The 22,092-nt window shown below is 49.9% G+C and overlaps 5 protein-coding genes across 5 annotated transcripts; 2 read left to right on the top strand and 3 right to left on the bottom strand.

The window, feature by feature from the left end:
* Nucleotides 1-2,531: 2,531 nt before the first annotated feature.
* J7337_001580 (uncharacterized protein) lies at nt 2,532-5,201 on the bottom strand (the record flags this gene model as incomplete). Its single annotated transcript, XM_044819320.1, has 1 exon — nt 2,532-5,201. One exon carries the CDS (start codon nt 5,199-5,201, stop codon nt 2,532-2,534), a length of 2,670 nt encoding a protein of 889 aa, XP_044687022.1.
* A 425-nt stretch (nt 5,202-5,626) lies between these two features.
* On the top strand, nt 5,627-5,964 carry CRP7 (40S ribosomal protein S21; the record flags this gene model as incomplete). Its single annotated transcript, XM_044819319.1, has 2 exons — nt 5,627-5,658; nt 5,733-5,964. The coding sequence occupies 2 exons, from the start codon at nt 5,627-5,629 to the stop codon at nt 5,962-5,964; spliced, it is 264 nt and encodes an 87-aa protein (XP_044687021.1).
* Nucleotides 5,965-6,866: 902 nt separating this feature from the next.
* On the bottom strand, nt 6,867-8,742 carry J7337_001578 (uncharacterized protein; the record flags this gene model as incomplete). The annotated part of the gene is made up of 3 exons (XM_044819318.1): nt 6,867-7,212; nt 7,270-7,470; nt 7,520-8,742. 3 exons carry the CDS (start codon nt 8,740-8,742, stop codon nt 6,867-6,869), a joined length of 1,770 nt encoding a protein of 589 aa, XP_044687020.1.
* A 1,530-nt stretch (nt 8,743-10,272) lies between these two features.
* On the top strand, nt 10,273-11,778 carry J7337_001577 (uncharacterized protein; the record flags this gene model as incomplete). Its single annotated transcript, XM_044819317.1, has 1 exon — nt 10,273-11,778. One exon carries the CDS (start codon nt 10,273-10,275, stop codon nt 11,776-11,778), a length of 1,506 nt encoding a protein of 501 aa, XP_044687019.1.
* Nucleotides 11,779-18,316: 6,538 nt separating this feature from the next.
* On the bottom strand, nt 18,317-20,383 carry J7337_001576 (uncharacterized protein; the record flags this gene model as incomplete). The annotated part of the gene is made up of 2 exons (XM_044819316.1): nt 18,317-19,177; nt 19,379-20,383. The coding sequence occupies 2 exons, from the start codon at nt 20,381-20,383 to the stop codon at nt 18,317-18,319; spliced, it is 1,866 nt and encodes a 621-aa protein (XP_044687018.1).
* Nucleotides 20,384-22,092: the final 1,709 nt, after the last annotated feature.

The raw sequence follows: 22,092 nt of genomic DNA, 5'->3' as shown, positions 1-22,092 counted from the left end.
TACATCACAACTCGGCTGCCTTGCATTCATCGCCTTTCGCAGCGTGGGATCGTCTCCCGCACGTCATGATATCGAAGGTTTAAGGCAACCCAGATAGTTGGTATCACTTGACGCATCCGATTAGACATGATGTGACGCCAATTGAGAGCTGCGATTGGCAGATCTCGTAGGCCGTCAATATGCGACTGATTCCTGACAGCGGAATTAAACACATCAAAACTTATTCAACCTGCGATAACGGCAGTGTCTGCCAGGAGGTCCTTATCTCGCTGAGGTAGGCTGCGACTTCACTGGCAGCTGATCTCTTTGATGGTGGGATACCCATCGACGCGTTCTAGCTTGGATCTCCCGTAATGACCATCACAGTGCGATCAATTGCTGATCTGATGCAACATTTCTTTCAAGAATTGACGAAATTCTCTACGATTGATATCGGAGCCCGTTATAATCATGAAATAGGCACCGTTACGGACCGGCCCCACTAGCTCCGGCACGGGAAGCGAATCAGGGCCTGGCATCCTCCAAGGCCAAAGGGCCGCAACGGGGCCGGCGACGTTACGATAAAAGGATTGTGGCTCCTTTGTTTGATACTCCCCGTGTTGTCACTGTAATATTGGCTCAGATCATGGCCGCCATCAGGTCGCTTTAGCTCTTCAAGCTAACCCACCCACGCAACCTTTGGTGTGAGCTCAGTCGCAGGGACCTCACACCTTCAGCTACCATGAGCTCCAGCGTAATACCACTTTCCCTTGCGCAGGCGCGATTCTCGCTCAATGGTGCAGCACGGAGGTCCGATTCCGTATAGGATCGTAGTTCAAGCATCCCACTTCACTCTACATTCTACCAGTGAGGGATGAACATGTAACAGCTGTATAACGCGCGTGGTGAGTGACGGTTCGAGATGCTGAATTCGGTGAGATCACGGCGTCAATCTCGAAAGATAATCGACGCAGAGCCTCAACTTGCCACAGCTAGGAAAATGTGATCAAAGATGCCCGCAGGAAAGGCCAATCCGTGCCGCCAGGTCGTGGTGATGCCAAGGATTCTTGATGGTTGATTCGTCGGCTTAAAGAGGGATGGCTGTGTGGGATGGCTCGATGCATGTAAGTTTCAGGGTTCCAATATGGCAAGCCGGGCCGTGGGCGGGGTTTGAGCGCCAAAAGCCTGGAGTAACTTTGAGGCATGACTTTGGATGCAGATGGCGAAATGCAAGCGAGTTTTCGATTGCGAGCACAACTTCCCCAGACCATGCAATGGAGACCCCAATCTGGCGAATGAAGCCATAAGGATAGACCTGTTGCCCAGGTTTCACTGGTTCCATTGCGCTCCACGACAGGACACAGATGCCAGAACTTTAGCTGCAGTATTCGAGATGTTGGATGAGCTGTCATGATCTGCTGGAAAAGGTCAATATTGCCAGAATATCGGCAACCATTACCAACCGAGGTCACGAGAGACACACCGCGTCCTTCTCCCCGATAAGGATCCTGGCCGAGAGGCGCCAACCACGTAACCGACTCATCTGCCCCAGATTGGGCTACCTATCCAACGCCGCAAGAGAGAACCGAGGTCCATCATTGGCGCGCCATCTACACCATCCGATGCCTGGTGGATAGACCGATGAAGGGAGAGGCTGCACGCTATCGCGGTAGCATACATAGGATACAACAGTTTCTTCCGTGATGGTGTGCTCTCGCAGCAGCTACTGGAGCAGCTGGATGCAGCAGAGCCGCAAAACTGATGTGGTGTGATATCATTGGTGTCCCGTAGCATAGCTGATGATCGAACTATCGAGGCTGGATCCTGGAGATGTTGTGTTGCAGCCAAAGAAGATAATCCGCCATGGTGAAAGCCACTAGTTCGAAATATAAAGTAGCCACCACCGAACCCAAGATCCTAGAATCATTCTCCCAAAAACAAAGTCGACTCCATGGGCTTGAAACTCGATAAAAAAGGCCTCACAGTATCCAATAAGCTTTACCATCCTTGAGAAGCCCTTCCTTATTACCAAGTGACATCATGCCTGAATCTGTGTAAGAGGCACCGATTTGCTTGACATTCGAAGGCTGACACGAGCAGGGCCATGGAAATCTACCTCAACGGTCCGAAGGAGTTACCTGACGTCTGGGCAGGGCAGGGAACGCAGGGGGCACAGAGCAACCAGAATTGAACAAAGCGAATCTCGAAGGAATTGAAATTGATACCCGCGCAGGCGCACTTGGCGACGAATTGGATCAGAGTGTATATATGTGAACTGGTGCTCTGGGAGAGCAGCCCCGTCGTTATGGTAAATTGTATTTATCATTGTTGCCGTTTAAACATTGAGCTCGTTTTTGTCTACCTAGTCAAATAGTGAGCACTGTCTCATCCAGGTTTCTACCCCACCTCATCACAACAACTCTATACAACGGTATCAAACGCTCTGTGAAGTATAGAAAACACCTATGCCAGTAAATGCAAATCTATGTTGATAACAACGCCGGTAGTTCGAGAAAGTCGAAGAATAACGCCATGCTCGCTATCCGATGGTATCAAAATCGCTTCCGTTCTTTGCCGCGCAGGCTGATTCGCCACAGGCAGCATATGCTTTTCGATTCGCACCATTTCTTGACATCATTCGGATTGACCTCTCCGTCATAGCCCACGCGACTAAGCTCGCCCGTATTGAGCCAGGCTGCAAGATCTTCTAAAACGATTGGATCGTATATCAATATTTTTTCATGCCAGGACGGTTCTTGTGGGTCAGTAGTACGTGTGGCAGATGTAACAGCATTGGTGATGTGATCAAACAACAGCGCCTCTTGATCGCTCTGGGTGGCCGTGAGCGGTGTGCCATCATTAGTTGTAAGGGACATGTCCAATGGTGGCGGAGAAGAAAACATCTGTTCAGCGTTGGTATCGGGCGAAGAAGCAAAGCCGCTCTCGTTATCTTCGGAGTCAGGGATCTCAATAACAGATTTAGCAGTAGCCTTCTTTCGGCGAGGTGATGCCGCCGCCCGCTTTGGTTTTGCCGCTGATTGAGGCTTGCTCGGAGATGCGGCGCCCAGTGCCGAACTCAAACTGTCTTTCCTCGGCCTGCCACAAGGCTTCTTGGGGGTTTCAGGCGGTTGAGCAGATGGAGGCGGTTCTTGGGGCTCAGGGGCATTAATACTGTTCTTCCGCGGCCTGCCTCTAGGTTTCTTTGGACTGCTAGTAGTAACTGGCGATTTCGCCCTGGTAGTTTTGGTGGGTGAAGATAACTTGGTGCTGGTATGGAGGCTGGCCTGGCCCATGCGAGACTTGCTCTGCCAACATTGGTCGAGTAGTGTAATCATCGCACTTCTCCGCTTGATGGGTTTGAATCCGAACCTTTTTATTTCTCGTGCCAAGCGAATGTCTGTGAACGCTTCATAATTGGGTCGAGGTGGTTGTGCTGGGAGCTCGGGCAAGCTCTCAGGTTCTTCTGCTGTCGTCATTTGATTTGCCTGGCTAACTTCTGTTTGTGCTAGCGGTGGGCGATGGATATCAGTGCTTGTTGACAGTTCACTGTCGGAGAAGTACGGGGAGCCAGCTCCTGAGTCGGCCAGGTCCTTCTCATCAGGTCGCATATCATCGCAAGGCTTGGCAGGTGGAATATGATCATTGAGCACACGGCTCTCGACACAAATGACAGAATCGTCTGCACCCAGCTGATATCCAAATGGGTTTGTAACATGGCCAACCTCTGAGAGTTCTGTGTCATCTGCAAGATTGATCACTTCGACATTGAAGAGATCCCCTTCTGTATCACGAGCAGCTGCATCCCAAAGGTTACCTCGTTGTTGCGGCGATTCGATTGCATCACTATTCATATGTATGACAAAATCTATGTCATGGTGCTGGTTCGACTGTCTCAAAGCTGCTTGAAGATCCCTAAGGACAGTCGGGGATTCTTCTCTGGCAAGCTGGCTTGAGGTACCGAAGACAAAGTCCTGGTTAGCAACCTGGGCCAAAGCCGCACTGGGCGACAACAGCACGGGCTTTGGGGGCACTTTCTTTTTAGCAGCTTTTGATGGTTTCCGTCGTGATGTACTTTTGCCCTTAGCATTTTTTGGTTGCTCATCAGTCAGAGAAGTCTCCTTGTTAGTAGTGGGGAAATGGTCAAGTATAGAAGCGTTTGGCGGCTCAGCATCTGGCTGACTAGGCACTCTGTACGCAGCCGTTGCAAGTTCCGTAATGGTCCTGGGCCTCTTCTTTTTGGGGGCCTTCTTCGTTGGAGACTTGTCAGGTGCCATAGCAGGTGGATCGGTGCCCTTTGTGGCTGATGGTTCGATGCGCTTCCGTTTCTTGAGGAGACCTGAGTCTTCGTCTGAAGCATTCGTTATGCTGTGAGATGTCGATTCGTTAGGCTCTTGCATGCAAGAGTAACCCTCGACAAGGCTCTTGAAGACAGGCTGCTGACCCGCCCCGGAGGACCCTAACTTTTTGAAAACAGATGAATCTGAATCGATATCGACAATAGTCTTTTGAGCTGGAGGGGTCCAGTCCAATCTCCGTGCAGGTGCTTGTTCCAGATGAAGGGGTTCATTCACATCAGTCTGTTTCGCCTTTTCCGAATCCTTTGACTCCTCTGCCGGTGGAAAGTGGTTACTCATAGTGCCGGTTTTCTTCCTTGGCTTCGCAGCCTTGACTTTCTTCTGTTTGCCATCATCGTTATCCTCTGCAGGGCTATGATCTTTGCTAGCTGCTTTGCTCGACTGTTTCTTTGTCGCTGGCTTAGGCTTCGCGGCTCGTTTAGGAGCAGCTTGTTTTGACACCTTCTGTTGGCGAGGCTTTCTGGTCGACTTGCCCGTGATTTTGATCACCTCTATATGTTCCTCTCGTTCTTTTGGTGACTCATTGTCTCCAGCAATAAATCCACCGTTTCCAGATGAATCTTCTGCGAGGCCTGTGGCTTCACCGGGGTGGGATAATGTCCAGGGTAATCCCGTCGTTGGTGTCGAAACAACCTTTGGCGCCGATTCTGTTGCTGGATAGAGTTGGCGAGCAGAGATGAAACCAGATAGCCCATCCCTCGAAAGTGCTTCTGCTCCGCTTCCATTGTGTGCAGAAGGTTGGGATGTGGCCTTCGTCGTTAAAACGTCCCGAAGGGATGGAAGGTCGGGGGATGAAGAATCAACGTGCAACAGTTGACGTCTTGTGTATCCTAGTGGCGAAGTCCCAAATACATCAGAGGATACCATGACACTCAAACCAAAGTTTATGGACTGAGAGCGCAGAGCGCATCTCAGGCCCGATATTTGTAGCAGAATGATGTCGAGGTTGAAAGACGTTGAAAATAAGCAACGGCGGGGTCATGATCTGAGAACGCCTAATCTTGGTATCCGAGTCATAGAAAGTGGTTCGCCTTCAGGCGCAAGGGGTTCGCCAAAATCCGAGTCGACGCTAATCCCTGACTCGCGATCTAGTACGCGCTGTCACCTGATATTCCACGTGATACACTTAGACTTGGGACCCACCCCACAGGCGTCCGAGGAAGGTAGGGCCGGGATTTGCTCCACACCCACAATCAAAGATTATTGAGAAATTACTACTCATCTTCCTTCTTACCTCTCGTCGACACAACCTCTCAAGATCACCCAAAACCACCTTCTTCAAACCAGCCAAAATGGAGAACGACCGCGGCGAGATTGTGGACCTGTAAGACTTCCATTAGGACATTTCGATATGGCCGCGCGAAGGCACAATTCATGATACTGATACGGCATCACCAGTTACGTCCCCCGCAAGTGCAGCGCCACCAACCGCATCATCAAGGCCAAGGATCACGGCTCTGTCCAGATCTCCATCGCCAAGGTTGACGAGAACGGCCGTGCCATCCAGGGCGAGAACCACGTCTACGCCCTCTGCGGTTTCGTCCGAGCCATGGGCGAGAGCGACGACTCCCTCAACCGACTGGCCCAGCGCGACGGTCTCCTCAAGAGCGTCTGGAGCGGACAGCGATAAAGGATTTCAATCTGTGGGGAAAAACTTACTCGACAACTGGTCCTGAGATTCCTCGACATGGGAGTCTGATACGAATGGACTACAGGGTTTTGGGTCCGGGCACGAAGGCAATGGGTGAAAGAAACTAGGGTTGGCTGCATCTAGCAAATCCACTTCGAGGCGTTCGGCTCGATTTTGAGACAACATTACGATATCCCGAATATGTGTTTGAAGATGTGATGAACTGGTTATGCTCCGACATCCGGCTAGCGAAGTCTCCTCGGACAGACTTCTCAGGTCAAACCACTCCGAGGATTCTGGGGCTACTTTGATAGTCTCCGTGCCGCAGATTGATTGACTAGGCCTTGAAAAAGCCGTAGCGCTCAAGTCGTTTGCTATGGTACAGATACGGGTCTAACATGAACTTTTCAACTTGTGACTATCCTAATCTCACGTGCAATCGTAGACCAAGTGCTGTTCCATAACCTCCATCCAAGATCACAAAGGTCGGACTCGGTTTACATAGATCCCACATGAGGCCCAGCCAAGGAGGACTACTGAGATGCCCATACGTTAACGGTGACATTTTCAAGCCCAAGGGCCAGAGAACGAGTTGATCTTAGCTCTTCTCTTTCCTTGAGGCTCAGCTTCTGGTGGGTGGTTCAGTTGCGAGGAAACACAGAAGTGGAGTACCACTGGGCATGAAATCGACGTCACTAGCTAGAATTTGACTGAATCCAGGCTTGTAGATTCTCATGATCAGTTTGAATTATATGCCAATAGCAGGCAGTAGAGTTCTTCGAAACAAACCGAACCACTAGGGCATTAATACATGTATGCTATCCAACTAACGAACAAATTCATACATTTCCAAATGAACCGGCCACTACTATTAGTCAATTGTTTGAAAGCATCACAGTACATCACTCGCCACTCGCAAGGCCCTCCTTGTATGCTGCTAACGCTCGCTCCCGACAGTCCTTATGCGTAACAATCGGCGCAGGATAGCCATTCTTTTTGGCTTTGGGTCCAGCGCCTCGATTGTATGGATCATGGATAGCCTTGCTGTCAAGATCCTTCAGCTCGGGAACCCATTTGCGGATGTAATCACCATCGGGGTCAAACTTCTCGCTCTGCAGCAAGGGGTTGAAGATGCGGAAGTAAGGTTGAGGGTCAACACCAACACTGGCGCTGAAACCCCATCCACCATTATTTGAAGCAAAGTCACCGTCGACAAGATGTTCCATGAAGTACCTTTCGCCTTTTCGCCTGCGAAGAAGTTAGAAACGCGACCCAAACATCAATGCTTTTACTTAGGTAGCTTACCAGTCTAGCAAAAGATCCTTTGCCAGAAAACAAGCGACAATCATACGACAGCGGTTGTGCATGTAACCCAAATGGTTTAGCTGTCTCATCGCGGCATCGACGATGGGAAAGCCCGTTCTTCCCTCGCACCAAGCGGCAAAATGATCGTTGTCGTATGACCATGAGATGTTTGAGTATTCGGGCTTGAAAGGCTTGTTCATGCTGCTCCTGTCAGTCAAATTTATGAGATGCTTTCATTTACTTCACTTACCAGACATAGGGCCAATGGACCAAAACATGCTTATAAAAGTCTCGCCACGCAACCTCGCTGATCCAGGTTTGGATACCTTCATTACCAGCGTTCAGTTTCTTCGTCTTGTTTCTATCACGTGCGGTCCGTACACATGTTCGAGCACTGATCGTCCCAGACGCCAGATGTACCGATATAGAAGAAGTACCAGCCTCAGCTGGGATATTTCTCTTCTTCTGGTAGTTGCCGATCATCTCTTCACAGAACTTGTCTAGACGCTTCTTCGCCTCGTGCTCTCCACATGGCCAAAGCGAGCGCAATCGCTCCTTTTCTTCGCCATCAAGCCGTTTGCTTTCGGGGGCGTCCGGAATTTCAACATTGAAAAGTTTCGCAAAGTCCTTTCGCGCACTGCTAGGGTTCTTCTCAGGTGGTTCGTATAACTCTAGAAGATCAAGATTCTCATGAATGTGAGCAACCCATGACCTATACCATGGAGTGTACACTGCGTACTGCTTCCCAGCGCCACTGTGGAGTTCTCCTGGGGGGACGACGCAAGTATCATGGACGACTTCGAATGCCTTGCCATTCTCTGCAAAGTCCCTGATCATGGAGGCCTCGCGCCTCAATTCGTCAACTTCATATTCCATATTGGCGTATAAATGGCTGGCGCCCCATTCGTCCATTAGCTCCAAGATCCGGTCGGGAACACGCTTCCTCTTTTCAACCGTTTCCACGTACAAAGGGATATCGAGCTGTGCAAGATCATGCTGGATGACTTCCAGAGTTCGGAGCATGAAATCGATACGAACTGGTGACCTCAGGTGAGCCTCATAGTCTTGGGGGCTGATGATATACATCGCAATCAGAGGAACTCCTGCTTCTTTCGCCTTATCACTTGCCAGAGCCAAGGCTCTGTTGTCGGATAGTCGCAAATCCATCTTGAACCAATGGACGACGGCTTTCTTCACATCGGTGCTCTTGCGCTCCTGCGCTGTATCCTCCAGGGCACTGACGAGTACCTCGATTGGCCGTGGAAGCTCATTGTCGTTATAGGCGCGAGCTCTCGCATTGCTCATCTCTGGAGGGTAAAATTTCCGGATCGCGATTCCATTCTCTTCGGCTTCTCCAGCCTTGTGATGAGGTTGGCGCAAAGCATCTGATGCGCTGGAACCGTTTGTTTTAGAAGTCTTTGCCTTTTTGGCTGGAGGCGATGAAGACTCGCGTTTGGCTCTCTTGGGAGGCATTGTAGTGAATCTAGCGGGGTGAAATATCGTCGTGCTTCTTGCAAGTTGAACGCGGTCTGGTATGAAAGAATATCGCCAGGCTCTTAGTGGTGATAGATGAATGCAAAGTCTTAACAGTGACATATGGAAGGTACACAGAAATTGACAGATCCGGTCCCGTTTGTCTACTGATTAAGAAAGAGGAAACTTCAGGCCTCCCTTAATTTAATCTAATTCAAACTCCCCATTGTTTTGCTGCCACGGTAGTGCTATTGTGGCTGTTGAAAAGCATGGAGCCTCGATTTGAAGTACGTCATATGTCCCTGGCGATCGAAGCTTACACCAGGCAGATCTGAGATTCAGAGATCTCGGATGTTTAGTGACTGTTCCAGATCCCTGATTGGCTGGCGGTGACTGAAGCATTCTCAAGCTCGTGCTTTTTAATTTGAGTGCTGGGAGAAGCGGACGGTGTTGATTAGGTATGCATAGCTGTTTTTTGTCTTCTGGCTGTACTTTATTTGGTGATTTGGGTGCTACATGACCGTGTGAATACCGCTGTGAAGTGAGTTTTTATGTATCGTGATTGGTTAAAGCCCGGGCTTCAACCCGGTAAATGGTGCTTGATGTTTGGTTTCAAAGTCACCTATTTCAGGCCCAAATACTCATTAGTACCTAACTCTTACCGTCAATATTGTTGACAGGAGGAAGTCAGCAACTGGCCCTGGTCAGGGCTGATGTTGCACCTCAGGTGCCTTCGTTCTCTTCACTCTTCAGTTTTGTGATTGGCTGATTACCTACTTTTACAGGCAGGAGCGGTACCTAGGCCATGGGTGCCTGTGCGCGTAAACCTCACGCGTCTACTCGTCACCGCGCTTGACCTTAACCACGTCAACACTACCAACACCAATATCACGACGCTTGGGAAAAAAAACATTTACAACTTCTCCCAAAACTGACTATTCAACCAGGTATCGGGAAACGATCTCTTCTTTCGCACAAGGCAGTGCATCGTGATACGATCATACTGCCTAAGCCGGCTCCTGCCCTGACTATCTACCCGCTCATATGAACTTGTACCACTTCACTCCAAGGCACTGTTATCGAATACGGTTGGTCGGAAGAAGTTGTGACTTCACATCAGACTTGATTCCTGCGTGGTAAGGGCACATTATCCTCGGGCATTCGCCTCAGTCCCCGGGGATCGAAGTCGTGTAGCACCGGTTTGTCTTACTTAGACTGTCCTAGAAGCATCAATATCTATCACGTTGGTCAGAAGCTCCTGACAGACCTTCGGTTTTATTTCTCACCTCCTACGGGAAGGACACGACTTCGAAATTACTCGAGGCACTTTCTGGTATCCCTATCGACTGTTTCTTCTGGTGGCTCCTCATCATCAGGTCGACCTTGACGTCGATTTCTGCATCAAATATGTCACAAAACAAGTCTTGGCGGACCCTTCCGCTTGGTTCTACTCCAGATCTCCCGGTATTATTGGTGTCATTCCAAACAGACACCTCGGCCTATGCTGTTCAAGTAACTGACATGGCCAATATGTGGTCTGAATCACTTGATCGTAAGGCGATCTTTATGAGAGGTTGGAACGAGAACACTAGTATCGACCCTAGCGATACACCTGATAACATGGCCAAACTATTGGGCTGCCTCAATACCGCTCTAGATGTTTCTCAACCAGGACATAATGAGGCGAGCATCCGTCTAGATCGCGATTCCCGGTCTGATGCGGGTGAAGATGACCTCGTCTTGAACATCACCTATGAAATACCTGGATTACTGCCGCTCAGGTGGCCCATGTATTTGAAGAAGCTGTCGCCCTCCAGCATCGCTACGCATCTTGTGCTGCCTTTAATTCAGGCACATCACGCAAAGGATGTTGAAATCGAATTTTTGACTCGATCTTTGGGCAACAAAGATGCAGTTCTCAATAAGCTCGTGGACAAGTTGGAAGCCGTGGGTACAGGTATGGAGCATGTCTTTAATGCTTTGTCTGGGAAGAAGAAGATCTCTAGAGCTGCGGCAGCAGAGAAAGTGCCTGGCCTTGCTCCTTTTGACCGTCGGCGCTGGAAGTCTGGTCTTTCGTACGATGAGGACTGCCCGAACGACGCCGGGTCCTTAGTACAACGCGTATTCGAGAAGGGAGGGCTACAGTTCGAGCCTATAACTGATAGCGTTGAGTCCCCTCGGTTGGACCAGTGGTGGCAAGATTTCAAGGGCGCGTCCTCTGTCGCACATCCACCCCAGTACAAAGCGGCTGTTGCGAAGGACAAATTTCCGACTCCCCAAGACTCCGAAAAAGCACATATCGAGCAAGATGATGATGACTTCCAAGTTCAGTCTACACCCCCACACCTACTGGCCAAGGGCAAATCAACGCATGCTACGAAAACACCCTTCGCTGATGATGCGTCCACAGAGGGGGAATCCATAGCTTCGTCAGGCAGTGTATCACCAAGTCCTGGCACACGCAGACCGAACAAATCAGTTCGTAAGATAGGAGCACTCGGTAGAAAGAAGCAGTCCACTCCACCTCTGTCCCCCATTCCTGTACAGTCTCAGGGTCAGAAAAAGTCATTGAGCCAACAACACGATGATTCGGAGACAGCATCCGAGTCAGAGGATGATAATAAACCAGCTACTGCTGGGGTCGAGAAACCGGGTCCTTCAACTCCATCACCACCACGGCCAGCCGGAAATAGAAGCGGCCTTGGACGTATAGGAGGCAACAAGACGAAGCGCCTAATTGAAGAACGGCCAGTAACCCTTAATCCGGAAATGGGCGAGCCTAGCACGACAGCAGTTTCTCATCGTCAGTCCAAGAAGTTAGGTGCCATTGGAAAGCACAAGGACAACACAAATGAAGCAACGAATACGGCAAACGAAGACAATCGAAGGAGTCGTACCACTACCAAGGAAGTCACAGAAGAGTCTAGGCCCAGGGAGACCTCGCAGGAAAGGGCGGACCGAAGGCGAGAGGAACTAAAAAAGGAGCTCGAGAAGAAAGCTGCTGCTGGTCCCGCGAAGAAGAAACGAAGATTTTGATTCCATATTTCCAACTCGGAGTTGCAGGTTCAACCGCTGGGCGATTTACTGTTAACATCTTCCGGTACAATACATACGGACAACGCAATGTCGATGATGGCAATTCATAATATGTCCTTGAAGAATAAACGAATATTGATGCATTGGCAATACGATCTTCTCAAAATGAATGGGCGATCAACACTATCTAGAAAGACAGGTGTCTTCATGTACTGGCTCATTCCAAGAAGGTGTCCTCATCAGACGTTGGAGATCACTTCAAGCATCTGACTCAAGGCTCTACATCTTGTGGCAGTTCAACATTGATTGAGAATCAGCAGATGGGTGTTTTGAAAACTTCATTTACGAATTATGTGTAACATGAGCATGCACTGCGCCTATCCGGCCGCACAGGGCGCCATCGATGCAACCTCACAAGTTCATGCTGTGAACACCGAGGAAGACTGATTCAGCAGAAGCCATGATAAACACCCCTATCTATCGCCTCTATGTTGATTATCCTGGTTGTTTCGCCGTCTACTCACATGCCATTGCTATTCACCTGGCATTCATTAACATCACAAATGTCTGCAGTTTTCATGCTGAAGCGCAGTAAACCCATTCACGACTCAACAGAGGTCATTGAAATTCCCTCCAGATCATTGATCAACCAAGATCCCAGCAAATGTTGGCACCGTCTCTCGAAATTCAGAAGCTATTTTTGACATGAAAGCACGAGGACGTGGTCACTTGCAAGGCAGTAATTCTCAATATGCAAAATCACAAGAATCGTATGATCAAGGCTTGAAGAGGCGCTCTATGGTGTACGGCTGGGAGGCGCTGAAGACACTCCTTCAACCTCCAGGACACCACATTTGAAAAACCGCCACGTTCAGTCATGGTGTGTCGAGTTGACTCGAACTCATTTTGGAGAGATATCAATACATTGTGTTGCGACTGAGGGGTCATCTCCAGCACCCTTCCGCTAAACCATTGGGTATAATATGGAGCTCATACGCCATCTGTCACGCGGTCGTCGCACATAACGGTAATGCATCAAACAGACGAGATTGTGGCACTCACTTTGAGGTGCTTGTGGACATGAGGCAGTAGATCCTTGCTCAGGCTCATGGCCTAGCGCAACAGCCAAGAAACGCCTCTAGGAGTGTGCCTACGCGCAACCAACGAGAACACATGCTGAACGTGGAGAGCTCCGTAGACCATGCCAGTGTGGCATTACGAAATTCATTATGGCAAGGGTCTTTTTACAAGGATCAGCGATGCACACCCCGATCATTGAAGCCAAAAGATCAGAAGCTGGTCCTTGCGATAAGCGCTACTTGATATTGTGAAGAAAGTGAAGAAGAGAGTGAGAACAGCTACGATGATCTCAATGATGGATAAGCTGTAACGAGCTAGCTCTAATATCAGCAGGGCTGATAGGATGCCAGGTCGCTGACACTTCTGAGAGCAACCGTGTCTTCAGGATAAGCCATTATTACCCTAGCTGCCGTTGCAATCGCGATAGCTACACTAAGCGCAGCCTTACTCGGAATACTTCCGGCTCACAGAGATAACGATAACAAATGGAGAGTCTTGAGACAGAATGGATGAGTCTCCAACGATGTCTTGACTCTTCAATTGTTCCCTTTGGCTTCGAAAGTGGCTCAACGACTATTTCCAGCGATCAAATCATTACCCAAGAGCCTGACAAGGCACATGAGTTGGAGGTGTTGGCTCAGCCCGAATCGTTGCCGCGATCTGGAAAGTAAATCTCCCCAGATCGTAATTATCTCGATAGTGGATCAGGTGGCTGCAAATGCTTGATGAATCGTACCAGGTACCGGGTTGCGGAAACTGCGTCCGCCAATTGATGTGTCTCGATCAAACTGGATGGAGCATGGCACAGCGGAACCAAGATCGACGATTAGCCGGCTATGTACCTAGGATCATGCCCTTGACGAACCAGGTTCCCCAGTCACATTGATGTGAGGCAAGTCTCACAGGTCACAGCCCTCTTGGTGTCTTGGTCGTTTGCAGCGATTTTGCCCATCGTTCCACTGCGACACTTATATTTTTGGTCTTTGGTGCCTTCACACAATAGCCAACTCAGTATCATTCGTGGCCCGTGATTCGTTGTTCTGCTCTTGTTGAGGACTTGAGAGCGGTTCGTGGACGGGGCAATTAAGTCCAAAACTGAAGAAGTGCATGTCAAACCACTTCAACTGTGAGCAATTGGCAGATGCGACGTTGGTGACAATAGGTTTCTGAACTAATTAGGACTGCAGAGTTATGCGACCACCATCTCTTTGGCACGAGATACTGCTGGTATGCATTGTTGGTGGCTTTTCAGGGCGCAAACGACCACGCTTTGCTCTCTTTTGGAACAAGATCGTCTCAGAGGATCATGGTGCGTTGCCGATGAGTATGAGGATTGAATATCTATCTCATTCTCAAGGCTACGTAGCGGAGAGCTTGCAAACCATCCCCAGGCGTCTGAGGAGGTGTGGACGCAGCTACTCCTCAGTGACTGCACCACAGAGATGTAGTGTTATGTGCCAGCAGATCACGAGCTTGACAGGGTCCTGCTTGAACTCTCAAGGCCGCTATGAGCTATTGGGAGTACCTACAGTGTGAACGAGCTCAGTCAATTCAATTTTATGACTACGTACTTTGCAGTACAGGCCTTGTCCCACTTTTGGCTATAAGGACGAACTATGCCATCGCCTGACAATAACAAGCTTAAATATGGATGGGCGAGGCTTCAGGGCCAACAAAAATACACACACGCATACGCTAATTCTTTCCCCCACTCGTGATCTCCTTGTCTCAACCTGCATTGCATCGGCTGGGGTCTGTGAGGAAGGCCAGAGAAATGCCATATCGGTGATTTCCCTCTCTCTAGTGAAGCTGCAGAAGACACCATGACACTAGAGCGTGTATGCCCAGCCCCGCTAGTCCTTTCATCGCCAGCCATAGTTGGTGCAGAAGGCCATGTTCCTATTGTCATTGCTGGCGTCAAAGCTAGGTTATTATTAGCGCCCTCTCTTCAAACGTTGAAGCATATCGGCATACGTAACAAACGCAGGGGCGTTTTACTTTTTCTTGCCTATTCGAGTTTTGATGCGAGGCCACTCGTGGAAGCAAGTTAGAGCTTCCAAAGGGTCTAGTTGATGAAGACGACGACAGCACGGGCATGGCCAGAAAGACTAGTTCTCTCTCATCGATGACGACCATGCCGGCCCGTTCCTGGTTGGTGGTTGAGGCAACTGAGCTGTCAGGGATGAGTGATGCAATGCCAGCGGCCGCTATCGTCAAGCTTAATGCAAAGGCCGAGAAAAGACGAGAGGCCGTGGGTTCTTGATGTCCATTGTAGCAATGGGGCATTTTTTGAGCCTCGCCTCGCGACGAAGTTTCTTTTTCCTGTGCCATTGAGACTTTCCTATTCATTCCTCCTATACCATATACAGCACAGCACAGCACAGCACAGCACAGCACAGCAATGCAATGCAGACAGTACTGCACAATGGCAAGTTGCATCCAATCCTTAGTTACAGGCAGACTTTTGGAGCGTGTTGGTTCTCAGCGCCTGAGATATGAGCCCGCAATCGACAAAAAGTCTCAACATTGCTTGGACTTAAGATGCCTAAGGCCCCACACAACCAGCTAGCTATCCATCCATCCACCCATCTATCTATTCATCCATGGCTAAATTCAGCTGAAAAACTGGGTATGAAATTGGCTCTGCTGGCAAAGGACAGGACCAGAGGACCCAGCAAGGGGACCCTAACTCTGAGAGACGATTACAAGGATGTTGGGGAGAAAAGAGAAGCCCGAAGCAAGAGACGGGCGATCATGTGAGACACCAGATGAGGCTTGGCAAAACAGATCGCTCTCTCGTCTATTGTTGCAGACCCCGAATCAACGTCTTGGTGCTAAACGCTTAGCTGTTGAGAGTGTGGCTGACGTTGATGTACTGTAAGCGCAGTCCAACCCAGCCCAAATCTAATAATACTCGGCGGACGTTGCACTTGTTTTCTACAGTGCTTCTTTGCCGTGTCTGAAGCATTGTAGAGGGAGTGCGAATGGCAGCGGGGAGCGCAGAGCAACGGCCCGCGCAGGGCGGTTTTGACAAAGAGACTTACCGGCCTGGACACCGATAAGCACTTGGTTTTGTGTTCAGTTCAGTTGGTCTCCAACTACGGTGTGAACGGAATCCGGGGTCGATGCATGATGCATGCTTATCCCAGGCCAGAAGTGAAGTGGAGATTCGATATCTCCCCATCCCACTCTCTCAGATCTGGAGGCGTCTGTGCGATGAGGCTACTACTGCAGTATTGAGATTATTTCCTCTCAATCTCCGTTACTCTCTAATTATTCCCTCTTCAGGGATACGCACACCCCGCGCAGCCGCTCGCACACTCTTCAAACTAGGCAATGCTGGCGTCTGGGCTCCTGTCAATCATGACAACCCTCACAACGTAGCCGACAGCCCCCGGCCCTTCTTCCATGATGAGAATAGCGCAACTCAGTGCGAACGAGACGAAACGATTTGACAGGGAACTAGGATGAAGAGAAGAGAAGAGGGAGGGGATCCCGGATCTTTTCCTGTTGGCTCAGCTTGTTTACCAGACTGTCGGTAACCAATGATATTTCCGATATCAAGCTCGACAATGGGGGCCCCATGAACCTTGCTTATTCCCCACCCCCACTAGACTAGGAAAAAGCTGAAGCCAGGCCAGGCAGGGCCCTCAAGCAAAAACAGGGTCGAGCGGGGAGACGGTCACGGACACAGCAACCAGCATGGGGACGACATACGCACAACAACTTTCTTCTACTTCTGCTACTAAAAGTGAATTCGATCTACTGCTGCCCAGGCAGTTGCCAACACTACTTCCCGGTCAGCTTCACGTTCAAGATCGTAAACCTGAATGGTACACACCGCAAGGGCCAAGTCTCGACAATATTCACAGTGGAGATACACACCAAAACCATTGAGTTTAGAGTTGTATTGTCTGTATTGCCATTTTTCGCAGATCTACAGATGCCAATGTACGAGCTGTACGTAACGCTTTTCCAAATTCCATCCTTTTGCCTTTATTGTGAGGCACTCCCGCCAGCCATGTTTTATGACAAAGAGAAGGCTGGGTGAATAAAGAATTCAATGACAATACAAGTCAAAGACTTGCCTGGTATTCAGGATGGCACGTAGTAACAAAGGCGGTTGCAAGGGATGCTCTTGGTATTGGTGCCCGAAGCGGCATGAAAAATAGGCGCTTGTAAGTAGCATCGTTGACACATACATACAAGATGGGAGGGATAACGAGCTAATTATGATAATGAATAAATAATAAATACATTAACACGCTTTGGGAGAAGACGTTTCGCTCATCGACCCCAGTGATCGCCCACCCAGCCAAGCAAGCAAGTAGCCAAAATAACAAGGGAAATAATGATGCATCTTTGTCGGTCCTCGGGGAGCAAAAGATGGAGCGCATCGTCTAATCAAAACGGATAAGCCACCCAAAGAATAACAAGGTGAAAAAGAAAAAGGAAAAGAAAATAATGCCGAGTCCAAATCTCCTTCTATTTTGAGTACCCTTTTTTATGCGCCGCTGCGACCTGAAAGTCGCAAAAAGAATACTCCTTGTAGTGGTGGCAGTAGTAGTAGAGACGACAAAAAAGGCACAATGCAATGCGACCTTGTCAACTGAGTGCCATCTCTGCTGTAACCCCCGCCTTCGAGATGGTAATGCCAAGCCCAAGGCGATGAACGAGCTACCAAGGCGATGACTTGTTTCGATGTAAAGTAAAGCTGCCCTGACCTTGTTCTTGATCAGTCAAGACAGGTAGGTGAGTAGGTAGGTAGGAGGGCAGAAAAGAGCGACAATGCCATAGCAGTCAGCTCCAAAAGTCTCGGCGTCTCGCGCTCAGCCCATGACCGCGAGTCTATGTGTTCGGATGCAAGGTGATCCGCCCGTGACCGCCAGAGTCTGTGTGGGGTCCAGCCTAACGTTAGTGAGTTGGAGAGTAGAGTTAAGTAAAAGGATGAATGGGGTAAGGTGAGTCGAGGTAAACTGAGGTAAAGTTGTGTTGGTGATGTTGGTGGTTCTTCTGTCTAGCCCACAACGTCGTCCCCTGTTGCTTGAAACTGCCACCATCTCTCTTCCATCCTAGGTCGTCGAGTCGATGAAAAGAATAGGAAGCTGATTTGCTTTTTTCCAGAACCACTCACTCCCTCACTAAACTTCCCCCCTCTTTTTCGCTGTTCCCGTGGTGGCGCAAAGGTGCAGATAAGCAGGGCTAAGTTGGTCGATATCTCTGGAGGAACACCAATTTTCATTCTTTCTTGTTTTTGTTGTCTTTTTTTGCTATTTTCTTTTTTCCGTCTTCGGGTCTCTCTTATGTATCGTCTCATCCTTTTCATTCCCCAGCCAGTAAGCCCGTTGTTGGTATAATCAACCACTACGACCCTCGTCGGCCGCCAACAGAACTGACAATAGGTGACATGGGTGGCTGACACTTGCCTCGGGGTGTTTAGGACGGAAAATTTCCATATTCAGAGTGCCTGGCCGTTCCAGCTGTAGACGTCGTTAGGGCCGATCCCTATAAGGCGTTCGTTGACTCCGTCGCTAGCACTAACAGCACTAGCACTGACACCAGCGCCAGCGCCAGCGCCAGCAGGGCTATTGTGACCGCTGCCTTGATAGACACCTGTGACGTCTACCATCCCATACGGATATTCGCACGGAGATGAACCAACGTACATGCTTTGGGTGCCACTAGGCAGCGTATACGCGGTAGTGCCGTTGCTGTTGCTGGCGCTAGAGTTGACTGCATGCGCGTGTACTAGGCTCGGCTCTGGAAGCACGAAGCCAAACCCACTCGAGTCGGGTGTCATTGGAGAATACTCCTGCTTCATGACTGGCTGGGGCATTCTGTCGACCCGTGGCATAATCAGCTCCTCATAGCCTCGGTGCTGTGGCTGCGGTGACTGATACATGCTCGGCATTGTAGTCGCTCGGTGCATGGGATGAGGATGAGGGGGTGCGATGAAGTTGATATGGTGGGACCTCGGTGCCATTTTCACTTCATGGGGGTATTGACGTTCGCGCATCCTCATGTCGTTCGTCATGAACTCGCCCTTGACAATTGAGCTTCCCTTGGCGGCAATTGGGCTGTGTCGCTGTGAAAATCTGTAATCGTATGGGTGGTGATGGTACTTGCGCCCCATTCCTCGACGTGATGTGTTTTTGCCGCGGTATTTTGTTGTGCTCTCAACTCCATTGAGGACAGCCCAATCCTCTAACACCCATTCCGTCGCCTTCTTAGCTTCACCAGTTTTAGTCGAGCCTGAACCCTGCTCCGTTGCTCTCGACGCCGAGTCTGACCCCAGCTTGTGTTCTCGTTTGACAAAAGCCTACCATCAAGATCCACTGTTAGCTTTCATCGAACTCTTGTGGCATGAATGATTCGTCCGAAAACACAACAAGCGGTGGTCCATGTACATATGCAGCTTATGCCGCAAGCTATACCCGGTAATAGCAGGGGGGGTTATGGAAACGAGATCTGAGACAGGAAATTCTGGAGAGTGTATGGCTTGGGGGCTGTTCTAACTTACATCATTCATACTCAGGTTGTGGCGGATGCTGTTCTGCCAGCCTTCAGCATTTTTGCCCGGTCTCTTCTCTGACTTGTCCTTCTTGATGTCCTTATCAGTGTTATCACGAAACCACTGGTAAATCTCTTGAAGAGTCATAGCATGCTCCGGGACGCTCATCAGAGCTCGGTAGAGCAGTTTGGCGTATGGTTCATCTGTCTTGGCGCCACCAGCAGCTGTGGCCTGAAGATCCTTGCCTTCTTGAACCACTTCTGAGCTCGCGCGGTACTCCGGTACGCCGGCGGGTGATTCATGTCTAGCTTTCATGAGCACGGGGGTCCCGAGAAGAGGTTCTTGCGGGGATCCGCTGCATGATAGTGCTCCAGCTGATGAACTGGGAATTGTCACTGGGGAGTAGTTTTGGGGGAGGCCATCAATCTCATTATCAAAAATCTGATTCATACCGCCACCGGACAAAGGCGTCAGGCCCCGAGGGCCTCTGAAGGGGTATCCTTCGTTTGATGTCGGTGTGCAAATGCGGAGGTTCTTGAAAGAATTCTGTTGGAGAGGATCTGAAGGTTGAGATAGAGGGAAGTCTGGAGAGGACCACGTCCTTGGTGAAATGGGTGATGGGTTGTAGCAGCTCATTGGAGCACTGCCACTGCTTGGGGAACTTTGGTAAGAATAGTTGTCATAATCGTCAGGTCCTGGGGGAGGTGAAGGCCAGACTGGGTGATGACTTCGAGGCGCATATGGAAAACCTGAGGTCATGGAAGCATACACAGTCGCATCATGAGCCGGATGTGACGTCTGCTGTTGATCCTCCTGGTGCTGTGACAGGTTTGGGTCTAGAGACAGCGGACCAGTTGATGATAGGTGAGATGGTTGATCCTGAGGACCCGAGGAGAGGGCATAGTATGGCTCCATACCGGTGAGCTCTGACACGCAAGGTGATTGTTGACCGTGACTCGTGATAATATTCGTGTAGCTAGAAGCTTGCTCGTCACCAGAAAACGGTGTATCCATTGCGGCCTCTGTTGAAGTCAAGGGCACTTGTTTGGGAGGAAGTACAATGAGTCTCGTGGGTGGTTTGATGGTGTTCTCGGAACAAGGAGATTTCTTTACTCAGGTACCAAGCAATGGGAAGCGAGGTGAATGAGAGATGTTGATGAGCAAGTTGAAGAATGGAGGGAGAGGACGGAAGATAGCAGAACGTTACAATAGACACAATGGGACAAGGACAAGGACGGGGGCGAGGAAATATGGCGATATTTGATGCCGAAGCGAAGGGTGCTTGTGCTCCTCCCGCTCGTTTGGGGTAGGGCGTGGAGTTGCAGGGCTAGCTTTTAGACAACGGCTTCGTTTAGACGTCGATCCGTTGATAAACAAATGCCCGTTGACAGATTTAGCAATCTTAGCTTTTAGATCTCCCATCCACCCTCACCCGCCGAAGCTTATGGGCAAGGACCTCAAGACCATAGCCAAGGTCGCTCGGGGGGCGTGTGCCAAGTGAAAGGGCGAGGGCCGACCAACAAGCGCCTAGCAAGCCATAGTGGTCCGTGGCAGACAAGGTAAACAGACAGGGACGCCATCTGTAAGCCACCCCACGGGCGTAGCTGATCACCGACGGAAAGCCTCCCTCCTCACATGCATTTGTGTTGTAAATGTGCGCCTGTGCTTGTGTTTTGCTGGCTGTGTTTTGTGTGTGGCCATCACCAAAGTCCAGAAGATGTTGGACGCGCAAATGAATTCCCACTGGGCTTTCTGCCTCTGCCACCTTTGTCTTCTCTTGTTTCGACTCCAGTGACGTCGTCTATGAGCCTTGCCCACCTGTAGGAAGAGAACAGGCAATATCAGTCACCTCATACGCCATAGGCGCATGCGCTCAGATGTCCTGGTCTTTGAAACTGAGTTCAGATATTGTACTATGTAGGCTCAGCACTTGCATGAGAGGAGCAACCAGGCAAGGATGAGTGAGCTACATGCAATGGGTGATTGCATCAAGAATGAGATGGTCCAAGGGCCCTGATCCAAGGGCCCTGATCCAAGGTCCCGAATAGGACGTGCAACCTCAGAACTAGTGCTCCTGGCAAGAAATGTGCCGATATTCGTTGGTTCAGCCTGAGAAACCTTGTGTTGCATGCCCCTTTGCGTATCGTCAAATCTTCCTTCTCTTCTGTTGAGACATCCCTCCTGGTCTGATCAGGCAAACCTGGTATGTATCGGGACCGAGAAGCATCACACCCTGTAAGGAACACGCTACCAACGGGCTTCAAGTCACTTGACGGTAACTCAACCGGCTTGTACTCTCATCAACGGGGCTATTGCGGGTAGTCTGCGTCTCAGACGGCACCTTGCATTTCAGACGATACGAATCGGGGCACCAATCTGTATACCAATCAGACCGCCAATCAAAGCATCGGTGGGTGCCCGTCCCGTTTGGCTCCCCGTTATCCATCTGTTGCTGTTGTGAATCAGTATGGAAGCTGCCGGAGAAGCCGTCAGAAGCTTTCTGAAGCATAAAATCACCACTACTCTGCGGTCCGGTGCGTCAAAGAATATGCATAGAACAATCTTTCGAAGCTTCATCGACGGGTATCCGACTAGAAATCAGGACTCAAGGCATCATCAGGCTTGACGCAGCTGTTCTGGCTGGTGTTTGCTGCAACCAACCCTCTTGTCACATCTCGATTGCCCAAGCTCCGCGTGGATTTCACTCAAACATAAACGTAAAG

This window comes from Fusarium musae, chromosome 1, assembly GCF_019915245.1.
Source record: "Fusarium musae strain F31 chromosome 1, whole genome shotgun sequence".
In the NCBI taxonomy this organism is placed as follows: Eukaryota; Fungi; Ascomycota; class Sordariomycetes; order Hypocreales; family Nectriaceae; genus Fusarium; species Fusarium musae.
This window is presented reverse-complemented; position numbering and strand designations above follow the sequence as displayed.